Genomic DNA, 25,440 nt, shown 5'->3' on the forward strand with positions numbered 1-25,440 from the left:
TGCTTTTTAAAAGCCCGCCCAGTTGAGGCTGTGGCAGACTTAGTGTGACTGTCACTGAGTAGCTACCTTCCTCTTCTAAAGCCAGCCTTAAGCCTCTCATCATCATGACTGTAGGTCCTCATTCATCTCACATTAATCTCTTTTGAAATTGTTCCCAATCTCAATGTTGAAATGGGAACATTGGGGCAAGGTTGAGACTGTCCAGTATTGCCAGTGGCCACAAAAACACTATACCTGTGCACTCGTTAGCTTTCAAGTCATACTGGGAAGTTCTCAAAATGATGGTAGCTGCCAATAATGGAGTACTGGTTTGTGTCAGCCATGTACTGTCACATGCTTTAATCCCCACAATAACCTCTTGTGATAATTATATAAATTATAAATTTATACAATATATAAATTATAATTATAGCCCTATATATGGATAATAGCCCTATTACCCCTGAGGTAATGGTTGAGAAAAGTTAAAATACATGCCTGAAGATGCACTGTTAAAAGTGACAGAATGAAGTTTGAAACTCCAAAGCTTTCCTTTAAACTTAGAATCCTATTATTTCATTCAGTCCTTCTAAGGAAAAAAGATATTATGACATACAAATACTGTCATTCATAGTATTTGCTAATTGCTGGTCAATTAAATGATTCAGATTCTTATGCTGGAAACTTTCCTTCTACCTCATAGATTATTACTAACGTGATGATAAGATGAAGAATATTATCTTTGAAAAAACATTGGTGTTCTCTGCAGTTCAAAGATGCTGGTTTCTGGCGTCAAAATTTAATACAGTGTAGCACCCTGGCTCACAGAAATGGTGGTTCTCAAAATTTTAACTTATTCTTTAGGCATTTACTTCCATGTCATGAAGAAAAACATGCTTCTATTACTTTTATCGATTTTTCGGTTTTAGACACTCTACTGCTCTTCTGCAGAAGATTGCGCTTCTTCCTTTCCCTGCCCCACCATTCATGTGCATGCTTCTCTTCTCCCCCTCTTTCCAGATTAGTTAAATCATTACTTTGGTTGACCATGTTGTATACTACGACTGCTTTTCCTTTTCTGGCCAACTTTTCATTTTGCCCATAATTAACCGTCATCTTATTTTTTTCTTTATCATTAATTCAATCTCCAAAGATGCTCAGACACATCAGGTGCTCATCAGTTATATCTTCCCGTAGAAGCTTCTCTGAGAGCTTGTCTGCTGTAGTGTGAACCAGCCACACTCCAATCCTGAAACATAGTTGTCGTCCTGGGATCTTCTTTCACCGTCATCCCAGGTATCCCCTTCACCTTTCTCCTCTATGGACAGCCTGTTTCCTGTATCCCATGTTTCCCTGTTTCTTGGTTTACTTCCTCCTTTTGGTGGAGCACATCCTCCGGTAATTTCCTGAGAAAGGGTGCATGGAACGTCAATTCACTGAGAACTTGCCTATCTAAAAAATGTTTTTAATCTATCTTCACACTTAAACCATAGTCTCTATATAAAATTGTGGGTTAAAAAGCATTTCTCCCTCAGAATTTTGAAACCCTGGCTTCCAGTGTTACCATTCTAGCTTCCAATGTTGCTATGGAGAATCCCCAAGCATTCTCATACCTGGTCTTTTACATATGACCTGTCTATTCTAGGAGCTTGTCCCCATGTTCTGAAATATGATGATATTCCTTGGGACTGTTCATCCATTCTGTTGGGCAGTTGGTAGGCTCTTTAAATTCAGAAAGTCAGGGCCTTCAGTTGTGAAAACTTTCTTAAACTGTTTTTTTTTAAAGTGTCCCCTCTTTTGTTTGTTTTTCTTTCTTTCTACAACTGCTATTATTCAGATAGTAGACCTCCTTTTATCTTTTTTTTTTTTTTGCTTGCTATTTTCTGAGAGCTTTCCTCAACTTTTCCCCAATCCTTCTATTGAATTTTTCATCTCTGTTAGCATAGTAAAATTTAAAAAATTTTTTATTCTGACCTCAGAAAGTTCCATCTCTATGGTCTTTTTTCCAAGCTTTCTTCTTCCTGTATCTTGGCAGTTTCCTCCATGTTTTCTTCTGTTTGCTTGGGTCTCTGTCTTTCCTCTTAGAGGGTTTTCTCAGATGTGAGGTGATACTTGGTTTTCGGCTGAGAATTCCAAATAGCAGATAAAATGCTTTTGAAGTGTGTGGGAGGAGATGTGAGCCCTCCTGTAGGGTGAGCTGCCTGAACTGTTGAGTATGTTGAGTATGGGAGTCTCTGATGTCAACATCCTTAGATCTTTCCTCTTGGGCCAGTTGGATTCCAGATGTCAACATCCTTAGATCTTTCCTCTTGGGCCGGTTGGATTCCAGACTCTTCCCACCTCCTGTGGAGGGAAAGGGGTGAAGAGGGCTATGTGTCCACAACTTCGGTAAGTCTAGTTCCCCAAATCTATCTCAGTGTAGCATCTCTCCCTTTCATCCCCACTTCCAGGGGTACCTGCTGCTGCCAGTCTGGAACCTCCAAGGGATTCTGTCGTGTAAATCTGCATGGTTTCTGTCTTAGGATGGCCATTTTAAGGTTCAGGGTTTTTTGAGTTTGCTAAATCATTAACCATTTATCCATCTGCCTTCCAGCTCCCAAAATTTGTTGCTGTCATTCATTTTTCTTTTTTCCCCATCATTTTAGGTTTGTGCTTGAAAACAAACAAAACACACCATCACCATCAACAACAACAAAACCTCTCTTGACGTTTTAGTGGGGTTTGGGGGTGGGAGTGAAATTACATCCATGTGTTCAAGCCCCCATCTTTACCCAGAGGTCTTCCCTCTGTATTTGAAGACAAATCAAAAGGGAGTACGCATAGGTGAAAGAGAATAAATGTTCAATTATTGTTAGCTATTAGGAAGGACAAATTACCAAGGAGAGTGATGAATTCTCTGTAAATTGTTTTGTAAAAAGAATTAATGATTAGGGCCTCCCTGGTGGTGTAGTGGTTAAGAATCCACCTGCCAATGCGGGGGACATGGGTTCGAGCCCTGGTCCGGGAAGATCCCAAATACTGCGGAGCAACTAAGCCTGTGCACCACAACTACTGAGCCTGAACTCTAGAGCCTGCGAGCCACAACTACTGAAGCCTGCGTGCCTAGAGCCCATGCTTCGCAACAAGAGAGGCCACCGCAATGAGAAGCCCACGCACCACAATGAAGAGTAGCCCCCGCTCGCTGCAACTAGAGAAAGCCCGCATGCAGCAACGAAGACCCAACACAGCCAAAAATAAATAAACAAATAAATTTATTTTAAAAAAATGAATGGTTGAATGAATGGTCGGTTTCAATCCTTATTTCTATGTAGATGACCACTACAACTTTCTGTTGGATGGCTATACCTGTTTGTCCTTCTTGCAATGTAAAACATACTCAGGCAAAAACAAAGACAATATGAAAACAACAACAATAAAAAAGTGCATTCATCTTTGCCTCAAACCAGCTGTCCTGCTGACTAATGTGTTTCTCTTTTTTGGTCTCACTACTGCCGAAGACCTTAAATTACCGGATTCTGCCCTCCCTCTAATCTCCAATGTGCCATTATTTGCCTATTTGTGTCTTCACTTTCCATGGCCACGCCCCTCAACACCTCTTTTGTGAACCGTGGCCACTGTCTTCTATTTGTTCTCCCTGCCTCTCCTCTCTTATAGCCTGGACCCTGCTTGCTCCATCCTTCTCCTCAGAGCACAGCCCCCAACAGGCTACTCTTCTCCATGACGGTCATGACCATGCATGACTCCCGTTCACCTCCCAACGAAGGTCCAATTTCTCAGCGCATTCAGGCTCGGTCCTCAGCCTTCTCTCACCACCCTCATCTCTGAATCCTTTCCAGATGCTGTGCGGTGGCCAAGTGAACGCCTTGCTCTTGGTAATCGTGTGCTTTTTGCCTTCAGAGTGTCCCCTCACATTCAGTATACAACAAGCCTACTTTTCTTGTAAATTCTATACCACCCTGATGAAAAAGCATCCCTGCATCCTCTCAGCCTGAAATCACCACTCATTTTTATCAGGGAAACTTCTGCTCACCTCTTCCTCTCCCACTATAAACAGGTAACTCTACTGGATAAATATAATAATTACACACAGACCCTCCTCTTAGCTGAGTGAAAGGAACACCTCTAGGCGTCAGAATTGGAGAGGAAGGAGTAGAGAGGGTCTCTAAGCCAGAGCTGTTAGGTTGGGTTATGGGAGTTAGAGGGAGAACTGAACCCAGATAAAGGCACTCGAGGGTCTTTTTAAAAGTTGTACTGAAGTATACTATTCGTACAAAAAAGGGCACACATCAAAAGTGTGCAACACTACGAATTTTCACAAAGTGAGCACATCATGTATGCAGCTCCTACGATGCCCACCTTACACCCAGACAGGAAAGTGGACCAAGGGCTAGACCCCCTCCCTGCATGAAACAGGGACTTGAGGGGCTGGCCCTTCTGTGAAATCTAGAAAACTGGCCCTGTAGCCCAGAGAAAGACATGGAAGACTGCCATCTGCCCAGGGCTCTGGACAGGGAATGAAAGCTTGCTGGAAAAAGTCAATCTTCCTGGTTTGAATGTGTCTGTGAGGAGCAGTACTTCCAAGCCGAGGAATGTACATAAACCCCATCTGAGACGGGTGGGACCCTGCAACCCTGGCAGAGGCAGACCAGACATGCTCTGGAGGGGCCCTCACCACCCCGGGGGCAGAGACCTCTCTGGAGAAAAACACTCTTGCCCCATATGATCTCAAAAAGAATTAGAACCCTTAGGAGAAAATGAACTCATTTAGTCATGTGGTACGTGTCTTAATACTGGCGCAAGAGCTCCGGTTTTCTCTCTACACCGCAGGCAAAGTGAACCTTTTGAACCGTAAGCATGGCTCATTCTGTTAGAGGGAGATCACTTGATAAGATGAAGTCTTTCATCACCTAATAGGCCGAAACTCCTTCCCCTCCACCCCATACACTCTGCTCAAGACACGCGGTCTCTTTACTGTCCCTCAAGGCCTTGTTATGGGGTGAACTGTGTCCCTCTCCCTCAAAAAAAAACCCAATATGTTGAAATCCTCCCCTCTGGTACTTGGAAACGTGATCTTATTTACCAATAGGGTCTTTGCAGATGTAACCAAGTTCAGATGAGGTCAATAGGGTGAGCTCTTAATCCAATATGACTGGTGTCCTTCTAGAAGGGAAGATGGTTATGGGAAAAGAGACACACAGGGAGACGGCTACATGACCACAGAGGCAGAGATCAGAGTGATGCTACAGGCAAGGAGAGCCAAGGGTTGCTGGCCACTGCCAGAAGCTAGGAAGAGGCAGGAAAGGATTCTCCCCGACCGACTGCTGAGGGAACATGGCCCTGTTGACACTGACTTGGACTTCCAGCCTCAGAACGGGAAGACAATCATTTCTGTTGTTTTAAGCAGCCTGGTTTCCGGTATTTTGTTCCAGCAGCGCCGGGGAACAAATACAAGCCTCAGATGTGTTCCAGCACTTTCTGATCCCTCTGCTTGCAAAGCCCTTCCACAGAGAACCTCCCTCACTCCCCGCAGGCCCCTGTTCAACTGGCACCTTTGCGAAGAGGCCCTGCCCCACTGCACCCCTGAAACTAACATTTCCTGCCTCTCCCCATTACTTTGCCTCATCATTTTTCTTCATGGTTCCTAGTCATAGCTAACCTTATGGTATGTATCTTTTGTTTATTGTCTGCCTTGCCTTCTAGAATGTAAGTTGCATGAAAGTAGAGATAGTCCAATTCATTGCTGTAATGCTCAGTGGCCACCACGTGCCTGACCTAGGTGTGCCCTCCATACATATTTGTTTCGTAAATAAATGAGCTACTTGAGAGTACAGTTTACTTTTTTATCCTTCCCAGTATCCGATATAACGCTTTGCTCATAGTAGACTCTCAGAAAATATGTGCAGATGAACTAATAAACCCATCATCACTAGTGGGCTTAAGGCTCTGCGTGGTTAAGAGTGGCAGTCAAAATGCACATCGCATTGGTCTGGATTTGGTGGCCTCTTTGCTTAAAACAATTGTGGGGACAATCGGTCAGGTTTCTCTGAGTAATCATCAGAGCTCACCATTTGTCTGCTTCACGCAGCCACTGTTTCTCTTGCACTGAATGCCCCCATCCTCGCCCTGTTTTCTGATTAAGGAGACAGAATTGAGAAATCTAAATTTAGTTTGTGTAGCTCGGAGGTGCCAATCATGGCAAATAATGAATTAGGGGATCTCTACCCACCCCCCCTTTCCTGAAGCATTGAGCTGAAACCAACAAATTCATTTTATTTAGGATCACAGGCTGAACTCTGAGTGCTATCTGTGACAAGAGAATGCTTTCTTCACTAATTAAGTCACCCGAGCTCAGGCAAACCCTCTCCCGGGCGGTGGGAGTGCTGCTTATCTGAGTTGGCCCAGAGAATGTGCTTTCTGTTTGTTAAGGGAAGTGGTTATAATTTTGGTACAAATATTTAAGCCGGAAAAAAATGCATTTATATACACATACATATGTGTATATACGCATAAAAAATATATACATACATATATATATATATAAACCTCATATAGTTTTATAAATTTCTTTAGCCTTTCAAGGGCTTTGTGGATTTCTTAGTAAAACCCATATTTAGACTTCACATCTTCTGATTTAAGGCCTGTGTTTTCCCATCAGTTTTGAAAAGGACCCATATAAAGCATATTTTATCTGTTTTCACTTCAAAAGAACATAAAAATGTACTCACTGAAAAGCTGTTGTATTTGATGCTTTTTGTAAGAAATAAGCCATAGATTAGAAATAACAAATGTCATGAAGAGCTCTCTGGGGAAAAATAATGAAGTTCTGTTTCCATTTGTAACCTATGAGTCTTAATATGTGTGTCGGGAGGTTTTATACATGAGTATAATTTCGAATGAGTTTTTTAAGAGTCAGTAAAAGGAAAATGAATGAAATGGTGCTGATTCATTTTTTAAAATGTTATTATGTTAATATATTTAATAAAGCATGGTTTGCTAGTTCCTTTCTTTTTTCTGGTCAGATACAAATTTAACTTGCCCCAATGTTGATTACATGAGATTTGGCACCTTTATGCCTTGTCACTAATCATCAGCATTTCCCTGGGAGGGACCAGAAGACCTCTGCTATCTCCACTTAGCAGGAGCGGTACAGCACCCATGATGGAAGGGTGACTTATCCTGAGCCTCCTGAGCCAAGAAGAGCCCACATACCTCAGTCATTAAAAACCCTTGGCTTCTTCTACTTCTCTGGCCTTGTCGACACTTTTTCCAGCACAGCATTTCAAACTGTAGAGACGTTTTGTGTAGTTGATTTAAAAGCAGTGGGTTTAGGCTTTAGGTAGAGGAGTATATTATCTATAAAGATCACCTCTTCAAAGGGCAAATTAAACTAATGTAATTTTCATTCTGAGAATGGAGAGCTAGCAAAATGTATAGGAAAGCAGTTGATACGAGGAGCAAGTTTTACTGTCTGTTTCTCAGGGAACACCTCTTGCCTGATTTGAAGATCGTGTAGATAATATGAAAGGCAATCCACTAAAGATGACATTTTACACCAAGCTGATAACAAGAAAGAGGACTCACTTTAATAATAAATAAACGAATTCAATCAAGAGCATACATTTTAGCTACAGAAAACTGGTTTTGCACTCAATCTAGACTCCATTTTCCTGGAATGTTCCACGTGGCTTGCCCCCTTACTTCCTCAGGTCTTTGCCCAAATGTCAGTGAGGACTTCTCTGACCCATCTATTTCAAATTGCACTAGCCTCCCCTCCCTCATCTCCCTTACATTGCTTCATTCTTTCTAACGCTCATCATCACCCTAAATACTACATATTGTGATTATTTTCTGTCTCTCCCCTAATCCCTATGTAAGCCCCTTGTCTGCTCTGTTCACTACTGTTTTCCCAGTGCACACAGTAGGTGCTCAATACTTGTTCAGTGAATGAAAGAATGGTGCCTGACACCTTTCTATTCCAAAGGTTGGTCTTGTACTTCGAGATGCACTGAGCGTTAGGGCCAGATGGGCGGGCGGAGCTGTGGGAATGTAGCAAGGGCTAGAAATGAGGGGGGCACCCGTTCTGTGCGCGGGATTGGGGCCAGGCGGTCACCCTGCGAAGGTGCACAGACATGACACTGACGAACCTCACCGTACCAGCCCTCCAAAAAATGCATTTGCCGGACTGGCCTTCACTTTTCCTAATGCTATCCCGTTAGCAGCATAATGTTTGCTTTCTGGTCCCAGCTGTCAAACTCTGCTGCATAGAGATACTACAGAGGAACTTAATAAGTATGTCATGAGTGTCTGATATAAAATAATTCCTTTTCTCATTCTGAAAACAAAGCAAAATAAAACAGGGTCGGTACAGTTGTGCTGTAACTAGGCCACAAAACTGGAGAATTGAGGCAAAAGCATTGTCATAGGTAAGTAATACTAGTGGAAATGTCAAGAAAGTTCTTTGCGGAGTCGTGGCTGCAGTTCCTGCCTTGGTCAGGTGGGCGCATGCAACCAGGGCGTTCGTTCAGGGCGACCCGCACGGATTTTTGGTGGTTTGGGTGGAAGGTGCCAATAGCACAGCCTGTGACCCTTTCTTACCCTGGGCACCTCGCTGCAGCAGAGCGGGCTCCCGGGGAGGGGCGTGTCTGCACCTGGCCCCGCCCCTGAAGCCCCGCCCCGGCCCGGCACCAATGAGCGGGCACACAGCCTGGGCGCAGGGAGTGGCCTAGCCTGATAAGGAGGCGTGGGTGGTGGGTGCAGAGGTCTGCTGTTAGCCGTTGGTGGGGCCCGCGCCTGGGTGTGCTGCCGCGGGAGGAACCCAGGTCCCGGGCCGAGGCTGCCCCGGGAATGGTTTTAGTCGGCACAAACATGGCTGCGGCCCTGCGATCTGCGGGCGTCCTGCTCCGCGATCGGCGTAAGTGGGGCTGTTGCGGCCGCCGCCGAGGCGGGGACAGCGGGCAGCTGGCGCCGGGGTCCCCGGGCCTGGGAACTTCCAAGGAGCGGCGGCGGGCTGCGCAGGAAGCTGCCCGCGACGGAGCGAGGGGCGGAGAAGGGATCCGGAAAGGGGCGCTCCCCTGGGAGCGGCGAGAGGGGGGTACGTGGGTCCCCCGAGGACCCTGAGAGGCCGCGGGGAGGGGTCCCGGAGTCACATCGGTCAGCTGGGTGGCCGTGAGCAGTGGCTGAATTTCTCAGAGCCTTAGTTCTTATCTGTAAAACAAGAATAATGATAGTCGCAGGATTGTTGCGATTTCGGGAGGCAGAGTGTGTTAAGGGCCTGCCATAGAGACAGGACCGTTGGCATCATTATCCTCATTATCACCATGGGCACCTACCCTGGGGTTCCCTCTCTGGTGGTGGAGGTCACACTGTGCCCACTGCTGCCCTGGCCCCTGGCATCACCCGGTGCTCACTTGTCCTTGTCAGCAGGACCCACCGCGGGGCAGCTCAGGCTAGTATTTTCTAGAGATATTTGGAGAAGAAATAAGACCCATGGACAACCCCCCACGTTTCTGATACAGACGTGAATGTAGGTTGTGTCCACAGGATGAACTGATGGGACTCTGGTTCAGACACACCTGGCTGGGTCACTAGCTCTGCAGCATTCCTGTGACGCCCCTGAGTGAGGCATTCACCCCAGCTTGAACTTTGCTAAACATAAAAGAAGGTCATACCTCATAGGTTTGCCGTGAAGGTTAGCAGGATACAGGTAAAGCCTGTAGCACAGTCCCTGGCACACAGTAGATACATAGATAACCTCAAAATGTTCAGTTATTAGTATGTAAAAGGCTGCCACCTACTAAGATGCTTAATTAGTATATTTGAATGATGACTGGACACAGACCTGACTTATTTTTCTAAGAAGTTCCCTAAATTCATCAATCTATCACCTACTGAGAAGGAGTGGAGAGTCCACTCTGAACCTCCATATCTTATTACAGGTGCCTTTGTTGGGAAAATAATAAAGACCCAGTGTCCAATGACAATCAGGTCACTAAGGGCAGTGGGAGACGAAAGACATTCTCTTTTAAGAAAAGGAGGCACAGTGCCAGTAATGCCGGGGCCGAAAGAAGTATCAAATTAATCTTTTCTTCCACTGACCCTTCCTGTGGCAAAGAAAGTCTGACAGGCTCTAGAGTTGAGGTCAAAGAACAATATGAGAAACTTTAAATGCTTTGTTGTCCAGGTTCTAAGTAACCAAGAGGAAGGGTTCAGAAACCACAGCAGAAGTGGATTTGAAGTTCAATTGAATTACAGACTCTGATTTTAGATGTAGTTATAATACTTTATCTTATTTTATATGAAGGGATTAACATCTGGGTTAGAAAAAATTGAGTAGTAATTCTCAACATGAATTCTCAAAGTAGAAAAGCAAAGTTTTACACTCTATGTTTTTAGCATAGTACAGAATTAATAAGAAGCTCCCTAGTATATATGTATATAGTATATACATATATTTTAGAAAGTTAATAGAATAAAGAATTATTGTTCCTTTGTGGCATTTTCTTTCCAGATTTTTTACGTTAGGCATATATGTCTTTTGTAATTGGAAAAAAACAAATCTAGAATAATAAAAAAGAATATCAATGTTTAAATTAATAAATTAGAACATTCTAGCTCCATACTAGAAAAATAACAATTTTTTTTCTTAAAGCCTCCCCTCCCCAAGTGTTTATTAATAGTTACAATATAGAACCTTATTTCTGTGAATTTTTAAAATGATACTCATGTTTATAAGGACCTTTTGAAATAATCTTCATCTCCTGTGTGATAGAAAAGGGCTGTATTAGGTACTTGTGTATCTTGTTTTCTACCCTCCCACGTACCACCCCCAAGCATCCAAAATATTAAATAATTTGCTTTTGGAGAACCACTTGATACCCATGAACTTCTTAAGTCACAGGTATACTTTTGAATGATTCACCTATTGAGTGTGTCCAGCCATTAATGAAGTTTTGTTTTCTTACATCATCTTCTTTTCTGCATATTCCTTGGTTTTATAGCTTTTATTGTTTGTAGGCCTTCCAAAGGTAAACCAGTTGTCCATGCCAAGAGTAGGGTTAGAATTACCTGGTCTTAGTTCATAAGTGAGCAGATCCTTACTACTGAGTGTTCTTACTTCATGCATTTTTCCAGGCGCTGTTCTTGGGGCTGGACATAGATTTTTAAAAATTTTCCTAATCTTTACAACAGCCCTGCAAGTTTGGCCTTATCACTATTTTACAGATGAGAAAAGTGAGGCTTGGAGTAGCTCAGTGAGTTGCCCAATTACTGTCACACAGCTTGTTTGGTCCTATCTGGAATTTCTGCTCAGATCTCTCTAGCTCCAGAACACACACTCTACACCACACGATGCTGCCTGTGCCTTCGAATTTCTCTTAAGCTGTGAGCTGAGTGTATTCAGGAGTCTCATTTGGTTCTTTGAATAATTACTTTAAACTCCTTTAGCTAGATTAATACTAATCATTTGGTACGAGATACTCTGTTTTTCTAGAGGCTTCAGATCATCAAGGGAGAGGAGTGTTTTAGAGAAGTCCTTGAGAGGTGGGTGTGTTAACCCTATGTCCTGAGCAGAAAGGATCCATCATTAGCAGCATCAACTTCTCTGAGAATTTATTTAACCTCAGAGAAGAGAATTTTGTAAGTAGAGGGCATGGCAGTAGTTTTCGGCAGCTTGAAAAGCTACAAGCTCCCAAACTGTACTAAGCGATACTAATGTACTGGTTGGAGACTCTAGTCGCATGCTTATTCCCCACCCCCACCCCACCCCCTTTTAAAGTTTGCAGGAGGAAATCTTATTATATTACCAGCAGTCAAATTATGTAATGCCAAAGTTCTATTCTGATACCCCATGGAATCTGATATAACCTCATTTATATAAGGAATTGCAGACATCGCAGCTTGATTGAGAACCTGGTTAAATCTCATCGTGCAGTTCAGAATTGAACTTGTCTAAAATAAGGAGATGTGAGCTGGTTTGAGACTTCATGTGAGCGGAACTGAAGTTCTTTATGTCAATCTTTGCACTTTCACTTTGAGTTAATAAGGATTATTCAGCTCAAGCTCACATAATTGGCTCTGTTGGGAATGTGCACAATCTGGATAGTTGGAAATCTAAGTGGCCTGGAAATATCATTCTCCTATATTTTATAGACCTGCTAGGTGATAAAAAAAAAAAAAAGAAAAAATTCAGAGCAGGTGTAGTCCCTATGCTCTAGACACTTACCAAGGAAAATAATACTGGTACCAATTATATGAGGCAGGCCCTGTGAAGAGTGTTTCACTGGTCTTATCTGCTGCAATCTTTACAAGGATGCAGATAGCAGGGTTTCACCATTTTACAGCTGGGGAAACTAAGGCTCAGAAAGATTATAACCCAGCCCCAGTTACATTACTAGTAAGTGGCAGAACTGGATTCAGAGTCGGGTCCATTGGTCCGCAGCCCTGGTTCCTCACCGGAACACCTTTGACTCGTAAGTAGGAGGAGGGTAGAAGGAGACTGACCTCAGGCTGGTTTCAGGCCCGCTGGTTTGAGACTGGGGAAGGGAGGTTGAGTGTATACTGTGGGGCACGGTAGTAACTACTGTCCTGCATTGCCATCTTGAGTACCTACTGTGTGGTTTCAGTTCAGTTTCACTCTGTGTTGTTTAAGGATGAATACCCTTCACGCTATAACTGCGTATGGCCCATGGACTCCTCGATTCAGATAGGCTCTCCAGGCCCACAACTAACTTTGTGGTGCCCAGGACAAGACCCGTATACAGCAAGCTAACAGACTGTGAATTATGTTCTGTTCTGCTATGCTGACAAATAGACCTTGCTAACGGCCTGGGAGGGTGAACTCTTGAACTCTTCACAGTTCCTACAGAAATGCCGCGGCCTTGAGAAAGTTGCCTCGGGCGGGCAGACTTCCCTGCTTCTCTTCCCACTCCTGGCCTGCCCGGCACGGTGAAGAGCCTTGTGCGTACTCCAGCGTGTATGTAGGTTCAAGCTCCATTCCTGACCCTATGAGCAGCCACCAGTTTGGCTACCCTTCAGGTCAAGAATTGCTTATACTGATGGTGCGATCTGCCGTCAGGAGGATGGATGCAGGAAAGAGGCCTGCGCCAGACCCTGGAAGTGGAGCTTTTGGGGCAGGGAATTCTGAGGTCCTGGGTCCTGGGAGCCTGGTCAGGAAGGGGGGGGCATGGGCTCTGGGGGTCCATGAATCCTTGGCCATGCAGATGGCATACCCCACGGGGCAGGGTGCAGTAGGAGGCGGACCGGAATCGGCCCTTGAAAGCAGAGCACCTCCGTCCCCCGGCCCTTGTCAGAGTCCGAGGGCAATCCTGGGGTTCTTAGTACTGGTACCATATTGGAGAAGGCTAGGAGGCAGATGTGAGATCTGTGCAAGTGGTTGAAAACTGGCCCAGTTTCCACTCCTTAAATCAGTGGCTCTTGACCTTTTCTGCAGGCTCCTCACCTTCCATACGAGCAGCGTGCTGCCATCGTAACACGCGGTGATCTCATGAGGGATCTACCAAAAGCGGCGGCCGAGGCAGTGAGAGGAGGCGTGTGCAGCTTCTAAAAGGGCTCCATGCGAGTCCTGTAAGCCATCCTAGGGGACGCCATCCCACCCCCTCAGGGAGGCCTTAGGAGCCATCCCCCCACTGCAGTGAAATGCTGGGGAAATCACCTCTGCCGTAGCATCTCCTTAAATTTTAGATCCAGGGATTATGCTCTGAGGACCTCTTCAAAAGCAATTACTTGCCAGCTAGATTTCACGCTGCCACTTTAATTTTGTCGCAGTGGTATATGGTGGCTCAAGGGCCTGTCAGCCACGGAGGTGCCAGTCGGGTGCAGCCACAGCAGCAGCTGCCACAGAAACAGCCCAACGTGCCAGAAGCCCCAGACCTCAAGTTCAGCCGGGGAACAGGTATGAGTCTAATTTTAGGTACTAATAAGGATTTCTCTTTCTTGACGCAAACACCGGTGGATACCAGCTACCTAGGAGGAGAGGTGTTGGGAAAACCCAGTATGTAAGGAGCGGTATGTTATTTTCTTGGCTTCCTTTCAATAGCTGTTAAACGTATAGATTTCACCCCCAATTAAGGCTTTAAAAGTGTTTTTGAATTTTGACATTTTCTATTAAAATTTTTTTTCCCAGCTTTATTGAGGTCTGGTTGACAAAAATCCCACAGGGCTTTTGTTAAAGGACACAGAGTTGAGTACAAACAGTCTGCAAATCGTGTGGGAATTTAGTTTCGGAATATGTCCCATAACATAAATTATGTGTATGCTGGAAATATGTTTATGAACCTAACATAATTATGCTTATGAAATACAGCTCCTGTGCGGGAAAAGGAATAACTAATCCACCAAGAATTTCTGTAGTAAACTGTTAGTGCAGTGACTATTATTGTAAATGACATAATGTGATTTACAGTTTATTAAAGAGACAAAGCACGTTCGCTGCCTCACCTCTGCTGTTTGTGGGTGGGCGTCAGCAGGCTTGGCGTTGCTACTGGCTGTCCTCTTCAATTTCAGAGGCCACAGCTGGTTTCACGTCTTCCTCTGGTCAAGAGGCAACAGAAGGCTGTAAAGGTCACTTTTTAGATGAGTACACAGATAGGAGCAATGCACTTTAACACCGGGGAGAGAGAAAGAAAGAAAGTAGCTGTGAACTATTAACGCCTTGACCTTTCTGGTAGACCAGATGTTCTACGAGAGCTTTATAGCTTTGAAAATAGTCATATTTTGTGTTTGTTACTTTTCATTGTGTGATCCTGGGTATGATGATGGAGCACTTAGTGAACTGAGGTTTGTTGGGGATAGGGCAGTAAGGTGGGGTCCCAAATCATCTCCTTTCGACTCTCGGGCCTCCTGAAAAACCACACGTGGGAAGGGAGACAGGAAGCACAGACACTGTCTCCATCCTGGGGGCATGCCCAGCAGGACGCCACTCCTCCTTGCCCCCCATGGCCCCTCTTTTCTCACCTCAGCCATAGTACAAAGTGCTTTAAGTATTTAGGGTTTGGGGTAAGTATTTGGTGTAAACTGAAGAACTGATTGGATGTGGAACCCTGGGAGAAAAATTTTTTCATTACTGTGTTATCCTAGTGGCAAAAATCAACAACATAAATCGCCTTAAGATTAAATTATTAAAATTGAATAAAAATCTAAAAAGACTCCCAAATTCTAGTAAGTAACTTTATATCATATTTATACAAAAGAAATCAGTTCATTTTAGAAAATACAGACAGGAAAAAAAAAATCACTGATAATCTCACCACCCAGTATTTTGTCTCTATACCTGTATCTATTAATATTTACTCAGTATATATTTATCAAAATGTGATAATACTACATATATTATTTTTATAACTTCCTCTTTTTATTTAATGTCTACCACATAACTATAAAAAGTCTACATAATTTTAATAGCCTAAGAGTATTTTATTAAATCTTAATTTATTTATGCAATCTCATGTTACAGGGCACATAGGTTATTTCTGGGTTTTAAATATTAGAGATGATGAAGTGGTGAGTGTCTTTGTGAGTCATTCTGATGCCAGATATGATGAAGGCCTTGTGCTACTTAGTGCTCAGACTACTCTAGACAATACTACACTACAAATTTGTCTGCAAAGAGCTGAATGGTACATGTTTTCAGGCTTTGTGGGCCATTTGGTCTTGTTTGCTGCTATTCACCTCCCCCATCATAATGTGAGAGCAGCCACAGGTAAACAAATGAGTGGAACTCTGTTCCAATAAAACTTTTTTTTTTAATTAATTTATTTTATTTGTTTATTTTTGGCTGTGTTGGGTCTTTGTTGCTGCGCGTGGGCTTTCTCTTGTTACGGCGAGCGGAGGCTACTCTTCGTTGCGATGCGTGTGCTTCTCATTACAGTGGCTTCTCTTGTTGCAGAGCATGGGCTCTAGGCGCACAGGCTTCAGTAGTTGTGGCTCGTGGGCTCTAGAGCGCAGGCTCAGTAGTTGTGGCACACGGGCTTAGTTGCTCCGTGGCATGTGGGATATTCCCGGACCAGGGCTCAAACCCGTGTCCCCTGCATTAGCAGGCGGATTCTTAACCACTGCGCCACCAGGGAAGCCCTGTTCCAATAAAACTTTATTTACAAAAGCAGGCAGGGGGTGTGTGGGCAAATTTGGCCCATGGACTGGAGTTTGCCAAACCCTGTTCTAGAGGCAGCATAGATCCTCTGGCCAATTACATCTTGGAGATTTAATGAAGAGCTGGGATTTGTTTTTTATCTTGATGCTGACTATATATAGTAGAATAGAATTAATCTGTTCCTTTAGTAATTGATGAGCTTAAGTTTTGGTTTGTCCAATTAATAGTTCAAAGGAAAAACCTCATGTTTTGAGAGTGCAAGAATATAAATGGCAAAATGTGGCAACCTTTTCAAATGAGAAGCTTTCAATATGTTTGCTGTATACGCTTTTACATTCAAACAAGGGGAACTTGATCATTCGGACTTTGGTGTCAGATGTTCTGTGTCTGGAGGGGAGAAGAGACAGCGACCCTTGGCTATAAAGCTTTGCAGTTCACATTCGGGAATAGAGGGGTGTTGGACTAGGGCTTCCTAATGCACCATTCGTCATGCACAACACAGTTTTGAATTAAGTGCAAACGTATTTAGGTATTTTCAAATCGTGTGTTTCTTTCATGTATAAGATCAACATGGTTTGCAAAACATGGATTTGCAGGGCAGGGTAACATCCCATTTAAAGCCACTCTTGTTCTGAGCTCAGGTGTTATAGATGAAAAACAGTTCTAAATCCCGTTTGCACATTGATGCCCTCTGTGGCTTAGGTAAGTCTCTTAGCGTGGGGTTTCTTAACCAGTAATCTGTTAACTGGCAGCAATCCATGGAAAAATGCACTTAATTTATTGTGAGTCACAGCTTTTGAGGGTGAGAGACAGAATCCCAGAACACCAGTGGCCTAAGTAGAAAGATTAAGGGAATAATACAATTTCACAATATAATGAATCTGGAATTTTCAGGTATCAAGAAAACAAAACACCAGTTTGTTAATTCATTGATAGGACTTCTGGCCCGAGGGGGTAGAAAAGTTATGGAACAACAACTTAAGAGTGGTTGCTTGGTTTAGTAAAAAGAGATTAAACCCCTTTCCTCTAACACAGTGGTTCTGAACACAGGGTGGGATGGGGGATCATTTTTGTCCCCGGGACATATTTGGCAATGTCTGGAGACGTTTTTGGTTGTCACAGCTGGGGTAGGGTGTGTGCTACTGCCATCTAGTAAGTAGAGGCCAAGGTTGCCGCTAAACCTCCTACAAAGCACAAGACAGTCCCACAACAAAGGATTATCCAGCCCCCAATGTCAGCAGTGCTGAGGTCAAGAAACCCTGGCCTAAGACAATGATGTGAAAAGTGAACTTGGTTAATCTAATGGGGTCTAAATTAGAAAATCCCTGAGTTCATTGTAATGCAGCACTTCCCTTTCCCCAGGAATTGGTTCTTATTTTGAAAATTTAGGCTGAGAATTCAGATTTCTACTGCATCCACCTATTACTATGTTTGACCAAGAAAATGGTTTCTACTTGTATAAATTTGACACACTCTGTTGCCTAAAATTATTGCCAGACATTATTAACATTTTTTTAAAAATTGCAATTAAAATGTCATCATGATATCATTAGCTTTAGAACACTTTAAGAGCAGTCTTCCAAACGAGACCCATCTCAGCAGGATTGCTGTAGTCACTGCATTAGCTAGAGGTGGTCTTGACGTAGGAGATTTAGAAAGTAGACCCCTCGGCATTTGTAATAATGGTGTTTTAAATCCACATCAGGCTGCTTATTCCTCGGCTGCTTTATCACGAGTGAATGGAGAGGATACCCATACGATGGAATATTATTCAGCCACGAAAGGGAAGGAAGTACTGATTCATGCTACAATATGGATGAACCTTGCAAATTTTATGCTGAGTGAAAGAAACCAGACACAGAAGGCCACATATTATGATTCTGTTCCTGTGAATAGGCAAATCCATAGGCCCAGAAAGTAGATTAGTGGTTGCCAGGGGTGAGGGAGAGGGAGAATAGGGAATGGCTGTAATGGGTAAGTGGGGTTTTGGGGAGTGAGGAAAATGTTTAGGAATTAGATAGCTGTCGTGTTTGCCTAACCTTGGGCATATATTAAAAACCACCAAATTTTACAGTTTAAAATGGCAGGTGTTATGGTATGTGAATTATATCTAAATGTTTACAGGGCACAAAAAGAAAAAAAAGGATGAGTGGAAGAAACACTCCTTGTCCTTTCTTTTCCCCACCGGCAGCCTCTTTCACTCCTGTCACATGGGGAAAGACAGGCCCGCAGTTCTCCACGGTCCCATCTCAGGCTTTGACCTTGTGGTTCCGACCAGAGTCATGGTCTTCTGGTGGCTCCCCGAAGCTCAGGGGAGACACTTGGTCCTGCTGTGGCCCCATCTTGCCCCCTGGCTGGTTTAGGAATAGAGAACTCATCCTGGCCTGGCTCACTTCGGCGGTGCAGGCCTCAGAGCTGCTCTGGATTTTATAAGTTTACATTTTTTGCATAGTCCTTTTTTAAAAAAATTTCCCAGAAGCTGCTTGACTTTCTTTTTGTTTCCTTTTGCTCATCCAGTGGTTGATTCTTTCGCCTGGGACTAATTTGAATAATTCAGAACAGTGTTTTACAGGAATTACCTAAGTAGTGGGTTTTAGATGAAGGATGGCGAGGTGAGTGTAAAGTGAGAAATGTAGTTTATCACAGCAGGGGACACTGAACAGGAGTAAAGGCAGGCTCTGGAGAAGGAAGCAGAGTAGCAAGAAATAATTTAAGCCATTAATAATTTAATAATTAACTAAAGAGAAAGGAGTAAATAAGGGCATGAGAGATGGGCTGGTAGTTTACTGGGGAGGTTTAAAATTATAGGGAAACCCACGGCTCCTCTGTGTAGAATAGAACCTACTGTTTGTGCCAGCTTATGCTGAATAAGTACATTATGCACTTAATTGTCAAAATAACTTTTTGAGGTAATTGGTGGACTCTCTATTTTACAGATGAGGAAACTTAAGCTTGGAGAGATCAGGTAACCTGTGTAGGCACGAGGCAGTCATGTGAACAAGTGTTTCAGCCTCAGGACAATTTTAGGTTTACACCTTGACCGTCAGTCCCCAAAGAATGGGATCTTTGTTCAGGGCTGACAGTTTAATAGGGGAATATTTGGAGCCCAGGGAAAGTCCAGGGAGAGAGATGGAGCTAGGAGGTGAAGGTCAGAGTCTGAGCTGGGACCTTGGACCGTGCAGAGCTGGAGGCCTCATGCGTTCACTGTGATGGCAGTGGAGAGATCTGTAGCTTTTCATCTTTGCCTTGAACAGATTAGATGAGAGTTTGCTAGCAGAAACAAAATTCTACCCTAGAAGTGTTACAAATCAACTGTTGCCATTTGATTTATGTAGGAAGCCGAAAACTGGAATATTAATGCTGAACATGGGAGGCCCTGAAACCGTCGGAGAAGTTCACAACTTCCTCCTGAGGCTCTTCTTGGATCGAGACCTCATAACACTTCCTGTTCAAAAGTAAGATACATGTAAATGCCTATACTTATCCATAACCTGTGCAGTGCATTTTGCCTTCCATGTATCTCAGTTCTGTAGTTAAAAAATAAATAAATAAACGGTTTTAGTGCACATCTGGTAGTGCTAGAGCAGCATTATTATTTTCTATTAGTTATGAGAAGGCTATGATGTCAGAAGAACTGTAGGGGAGAGAGAAAGCAAGTTAGCAAGGATTCCCCTTGGGCCGTTTCCTCCCCAGAGCTCTGGAAATTGCAGCGGTCTGGACACAGCTGAAGGAGCTTTAAAGATGTATTTGTACCTTGTACTTAAGCGTCTAACACTCAGGGAAGCAATGAGTATTATTCATTTGTGCTGTGAAATTGAGTTCTTGCTGTCCTTCTTCCCTTCCTTTCATTCTTCCCTCCCTCCTTCTTTCTCTTCTTCTTTCTTTCTTTATTTGTTTTGAGGTATGATTGATATTTGTTGTATATTTTGATGTATATGACTGAGTTTCACAATATCTTTTTTTAAAAATTGGAGTATAATTGCTTTACAATGTTGTGTTAGTTTCTGCTGCACAGTGAAGTGAGTCAGCTATATGCATACACATATCCCCTCCCTCTTGGACCTCCCTCCCACCCCCCTCCCCCATCCCACCCATCTAGGTCATCACAGAACACCCAGCATAGGGTTTTTTAATAAAAAATTTATATATGCATATGATAAGAAAATGCAAATAGTTAATAAGTGTTTATAGTAAAAAGCAGGTGTTTCTTTCCCCTTGGACTCCAGCCTCCCACTTGCCCACCCCTGAGGTAAGCACTGTTAGATCCAGAAATAGTCCAGGCACATCCAGGTGTATATATACACGCGCACACACACACACATCCCCCCCTTTTTTACACAAACGTGAATGTACTTATGTACATCATTTGGCACTTTGCTATTTTTTTTTTTTGAAACTTAATTTATCTTGGAGATTATTCCATAACAGATTATATAAATCTGGCTCATTCTGTTTCATGACTGTATGGAATTGCATTGTATGGTCATACCTTAATTTATTTAACCAGTGCCTCACTGATGGACACTTAGATTGTTTTCAGTGTTACAGTGAACATTCTTGTGCATACATCTTTGCTCATGTGGGCAAGTATATCATAGGATTAACATGCATTTTCTTAAATAAGAAATGTCTTGTACGTCCTAGTTCCTATTAGGTGCAGAATCAAGAGGTGTTAAGTTAGTAGCTAGCTCATAGCCAGGGCCTCTGCACAGGTGTTTGGGCTCCTGAATCTTCAGGGCCTGCTGCTAGAACAGCTTGTAGGGCAGGGTGGGTACTCTTCAGAGACTGTCTGGTTCTCTCTCTCTAATCTGGGCCGAAAGAGCAGGCTGGTGTCAATGACCTCGAGCTTCTGTTTTTAAAGGCTTGATCTTAATAGGCTCTTCTTAAAATTTTGCTTATCTTTTTTTTTTTTTAATTGAGTAGAAAATGTTTCTGAGGTTGCTTAGCTGGAATAAAATGATTTCAATGTTCAATGATTTAGTAAGCTGGGACCATTCATTGCCAAACGCCGAACCCCCAAAATTCAGGAGCAGTACCGCAGGATTGGAGGCGGATCCCCCATCAAGATGTGGACTTCTAAGCAAGGGGAAGGCATGGTGAAGCTGCTGGATGAGTTGTCCCCGCACACAGGTATGGTGTTTCTCAACTCACATCTCACTAGGTTTGTTCTTTCAAAGTTTAGTTGTGAAATTCACAACACTGTTGGAAGCCAAATGCAATTCTGGGTACCAGCAGCTCTCGATTTGCAGGGGTTCCTACATGATGCCCGGCCACTGAACTCAGTTCTTGTGGCATTTTCCTTTGTCCCCAGATATATGCCTTTTCTATTACTTCCTTATGTTACAAATAAACAAGCTAAAGTTTTGGAACATTAGTCTCAAAAGGAAGTTGGAGGTGTGTGTTAAGTTGAGCTGGATTATAAGGAAGAGGCTACCTGCCATGAAAAAAAAAGATGCATATATCATCGTCCTGGAAAGAAATCTTTGGGAAGTAGGTTGAGGCTGCTGCTATTTCTGTTTATTTCTGTGTGGATGACTAATTAGATCAGCATTTAGGGCAGAATTAGCTAGCTGCTACCGCAGCCATGAGGCTCTAAGCAACTTTCAGCAACCGCTTTCAGCTCTTGGCAATACCATGATCGTGAGTCATTTAAGTGCCTCGTTGGGCATGGCACTAAAAAGAGAATTGTACACATCTGGTGACTGTTCTCTGAGAACCTCTAACGCAAATTATAATGTGCAGAATGAAACATTAACTACACGAAGGAACTCTAAGTGCCGTATTTAATTGCATTCAAGGCACCATTGATTGCAGGACGCACCATTGTTTTTATATAATACGAAGACAGAAGACCTCTGTCAGTTAATTTTAAGACGGTGTCTGTTGTAGACCAATATAAGGTGTTAAAACAAATAATGTGCATCTTAGGACACATGAAATGTGTTCATTGCAGACAGTCTAGGGTTCAGGATCAGGACAGTGTGACACAGTGGGGACCCTCAAGGAGAGCAGCCCCGCTGGGCAGGACCAAAAGCGTTTCACTGAGCATCAGCTCGAGTTGCTCTCAGAATCCACCGTTTGTGTCACACACGGGACAAAGGGCCCCAGTCCTCGGCAGAGCATCTCACTTGGAAAATTGTTCAGTTGTGCTTTTGAATATTAGGTTTGCTCCCTGCCTTCACTTGTGGCTTCAGGGCATTTCTTATACCGCTCAGCCACATGTGACACAGTGTACCTTTTAAAATGTCGGGTGAGGGAAACTGGGCTGACCTCACCTCGCACCTACCTGATGGAGAACAAACTCTCTAGTCATGAACCGCTTATCACGATAAAATGTTTAGCGTGAACCACATCTGCAATTGCTATGCTGTCTTCGGTGGACGAAGGCAGCTGAAAGATGCCATTTTTCCTGTTGACGTCTTAGTCTAGCACCCATCAGCATAAAAGCCCTAGTAGAGCTGTCAGCCTTGAAAAAGGAGTACAGATGCATCCTTCCCACTTCCTTCTTTCTCTGTGGTGAGACTGCTGGCTTGTCCAGACCAGACAGGCCAGCAGCGGCCTCTGCCTCCCTGGTTGGTCTGGAAAGGGTCCCATGGAATGACCTAGACGTACAGCAGTGTCCCACTCGCTATCAGATACCTGGTGTTGATGACCCGAGGGCCTATCACCAGCCTCTGTGGCCCACGCTGGGACCCTCTGAGGCAGGCAAGTTCAATTCTGCCTTTCTCCTGCGTGGTAGATGACCACCTCATCATTTACGCAAGCCTGCTTTGGGGGTGTTTAATGCGGCCCAAGACCACCCACGCATTCATTCATCAGTGGCCTATTGAGTGCCCTGCGCTGGTCAGTGCTGCTACTCAAAGTTGAAAAACATGGTTTCTACTTACAAGAAGCTTCTAGTCTAGTGGGGCCTTGCTGCTGCAGGCCAGTCTGCTCCAGGGGCAGAGAGAAAAATCCTTTGAGGACTTATTGGAGGGATACCCTACAAAACGAGTATAGCAGCTGATGATCACACAGAGTGTGGATATAGGAAACAGTCTCAAAGTTTAGCAGGTTCTTTGGGGGAACTTTGCATTGAAAAGCAAGAGGATTACCAGATGTGGCTCTGTGGCCCCCTCGGGGCTCGCCCAGGTTACCCAGAAAGAAGTTTCTTGTCCTGCCGTTCATGCTTTGCTGAGTGGACCTGAAGCTCGGCAGTGAAGCCCCAGTTGCCGCTGGGTAGGGCTAGCACTGGGTTCCCTCCCTCCCTCACCCCTTCCTGCTGCTTCTCCTTCCTGCTTTCAGGTTTCCTTTCTTTCTTTCTTTTTTTTTTTAACATCTTTATTGGAGTATAATTGCTTTACAATGGTGTGTTAGTTTCTGCTTTATAACAAAGTGAATCAGCTATACAGAACACTCCATGATGTAAATCACAGCAAGATCCTTTTTGACCCACCTCCTAGAGAAACGGAAATAAAAACAAAAATAAACAAATGGGACCTAATGAAACTTAAAAGCTTTTGCACAGCAAAGGAAAACATAAACAAGACGAAAAGACAACCCTCAGAATGGGAGCAAATATTTGCAAATGAAGAAACTGACGAAGGATTAATCTCCAAAATTTACAAGCATCTCAATATGAAAAAAGCAAACAACCCAATCCAAAAATGGACAGAAGACCTAAATAGATATTTCTGCAAAGAAGATATACAGATTGCCAACAAACACATGAAAGGATGCTCAACATCACTAATCATTAGAGAAATGCAAATCAAAAATACACTAGTCAGAATGGCCATCATGGGGTTTCCTTTCTATTCATCTCTTTCTCATTCCTCCTCCCTTCTTATATTTTTTTCCTACAAAATTATAAAGTTTCCTTTTGAACTGTGTCTATTTGTTTACATGTATTTGGAAAAGTTCTCTTTAGTCAAAAAAAAAAAAGTGATGATTACAACCAGATAAAAATGTTTCATTTTTGGGACAAGTTGTTGCTTGGTGGCCGGTATAGATATTTTGAGACTTGCACAGGCTCTGCGTAGAATTGACTATTGACTAATTACAGTGCGTTACATGAGGGAATATGACTTGGAATTGATTTCATGTAGTAATACTGCATTGCAGTCATTTAGTGGACACACAAGGAAATAGATGAGAAGTGCAATCATTTCACTTCATGAAAAGTCTAAATCTAAAATACATTTTAAAAATTATAGTTTAGTTATATATGTCTGCTTTTAGTGAAGCTCTAAGTAAGTGCTACTCAGTAAAATAATTTCATTCTTTATTGGATGCAAAATGGGTTCATTTCAGATGGAGCTGGCTTCCCCATCCCTGGTTGTATGACGTCAGGCAAATAACTTACCCCACTAAACCTCATCTTGAAAATGGGGATGAAAACAGAACCCAACTCGTAGGGTCACTGTGAAAATGAAATAAGATAATCCTGAAAGGCATTAGCACGGTGCAGCGTACATGATAAAAATTCAAGATATGTGAGCCTTTATTATTCACCATTGGCATAGGGTTCATGATCTGATACAAATTACAAGGCATTATAATAACTTCACACCATTCTCTCAAAGAATCATGTACGAATCAGACATTTGAACTATTGCACGTGCTAAATGAATGGACTGGAGATTAATGAAGTTTTACTGTTTACAAAATGGCTTTTCTGTTTGTTCCCTTTTTTACTTCTTTGTAGTTCTCACCCAAGAGTGTTCACTGAGCAGCTGCTCTGAGGGTGGCCGAGGCTGGGCCAGTGAGTCATGTGTTTGGGGCTCACTCTGGCCAGATGTGGTGCCCACCAGATGTGGTGCTAGATGACATCCAGGAGACTCCTTCCTCTCCCTGCACTCCTTCGGGGGTAGCCAGGAGCCTTCGTGAATGCTTGTTAGTTCCTCAGGATAGGCCCAATCGGAGACAGTGCGTTGTCACTTTTTCTAAAATATGTTTTTGCAGGCCGTCTTGAATTGGACCGTTTAGAAAGCATTATCTGTTCTTTCCAGAGTATTTTACTCTGTCTCACTTCCAGATATGGTCACCGCCCTGCCTTTATCTGTGAGGGAGGCCTCTCCACCTCTCTTAGTCTGTAACATCTGAGGAACTCCCAGACCCCAGGCATTTAGGCTACAACTTTCAACTACCGGGCAGCTGAAAAGAAAACAGAAGAAGCTGGTTGACCCACAGCATTCAGGGGATCTTACTGTGTCAGTCTGATCATTGGATTGTCTCAAGATAGATTAGAAAGCAAATTCCACTTCAGCCTCAGCTCAGAGCACCAAGAGCTCCTGAAAAATGGACTTGATGATATTGTGATAGTTGGCAGTTTTAGCACGAACCACGTAATCTTTGAACAATCGGTCATTTGGAGT

The 25,440-nt window shown here is 43.4% G+C and overlaps 1 protein-coding gene across 3 annotated transcripts in view; it reads left to right on the plus strand.

Moving 5' to 3' along the window:
• Positions 1-8,706: 8,706 nt before the first annotated feature.
• The window catches only part of FECH (ferrochelatase), a 33,765-nt gene continuing 17,031 nt past the window's right edge, over positions 8,707-25,440 (plus strand). The window contains exons 1-4 of one of the 3 annotated variants that reach the window (XM_082417970.1): positions 8,707-8,890; positions 13,762-13,888; positions 19,420-19,539; positions 21,066-21,214. In XM_082417970.1, the coding sequence (XP_082274096.1) occupies positions 8,824-8,890; positions 13,762-13,888; positions 19,420-19,539; positions 21,066-21,214 (463 nt within the window). In that variant the 5' untranslated portion in view covers positions 8,707-8,823. The remainder of the gene's footprint in view (positions 8,891-13,761; positions 13,889-19,419; positions 19,540-21,065; positions 21,215-25,440) is intronic. The other 2 variants (XM_082417969.1, XM_082417971.1) reach the window with 2 other exon arrangements.

The sequence above is a fragment of the Balaenoptera physalus genome (genome assembly GCF_965194825.1).
Source record: "Balaenoptera physalus genome assembly, chromosome: 12".
Classification (NCBI taxonomy): Eukaryota; Metazoa; Chordata; class Mammalia; order Artiodactyla; family Balaenopteridae; genus Balaenoptera; species Balaenoptera physalus.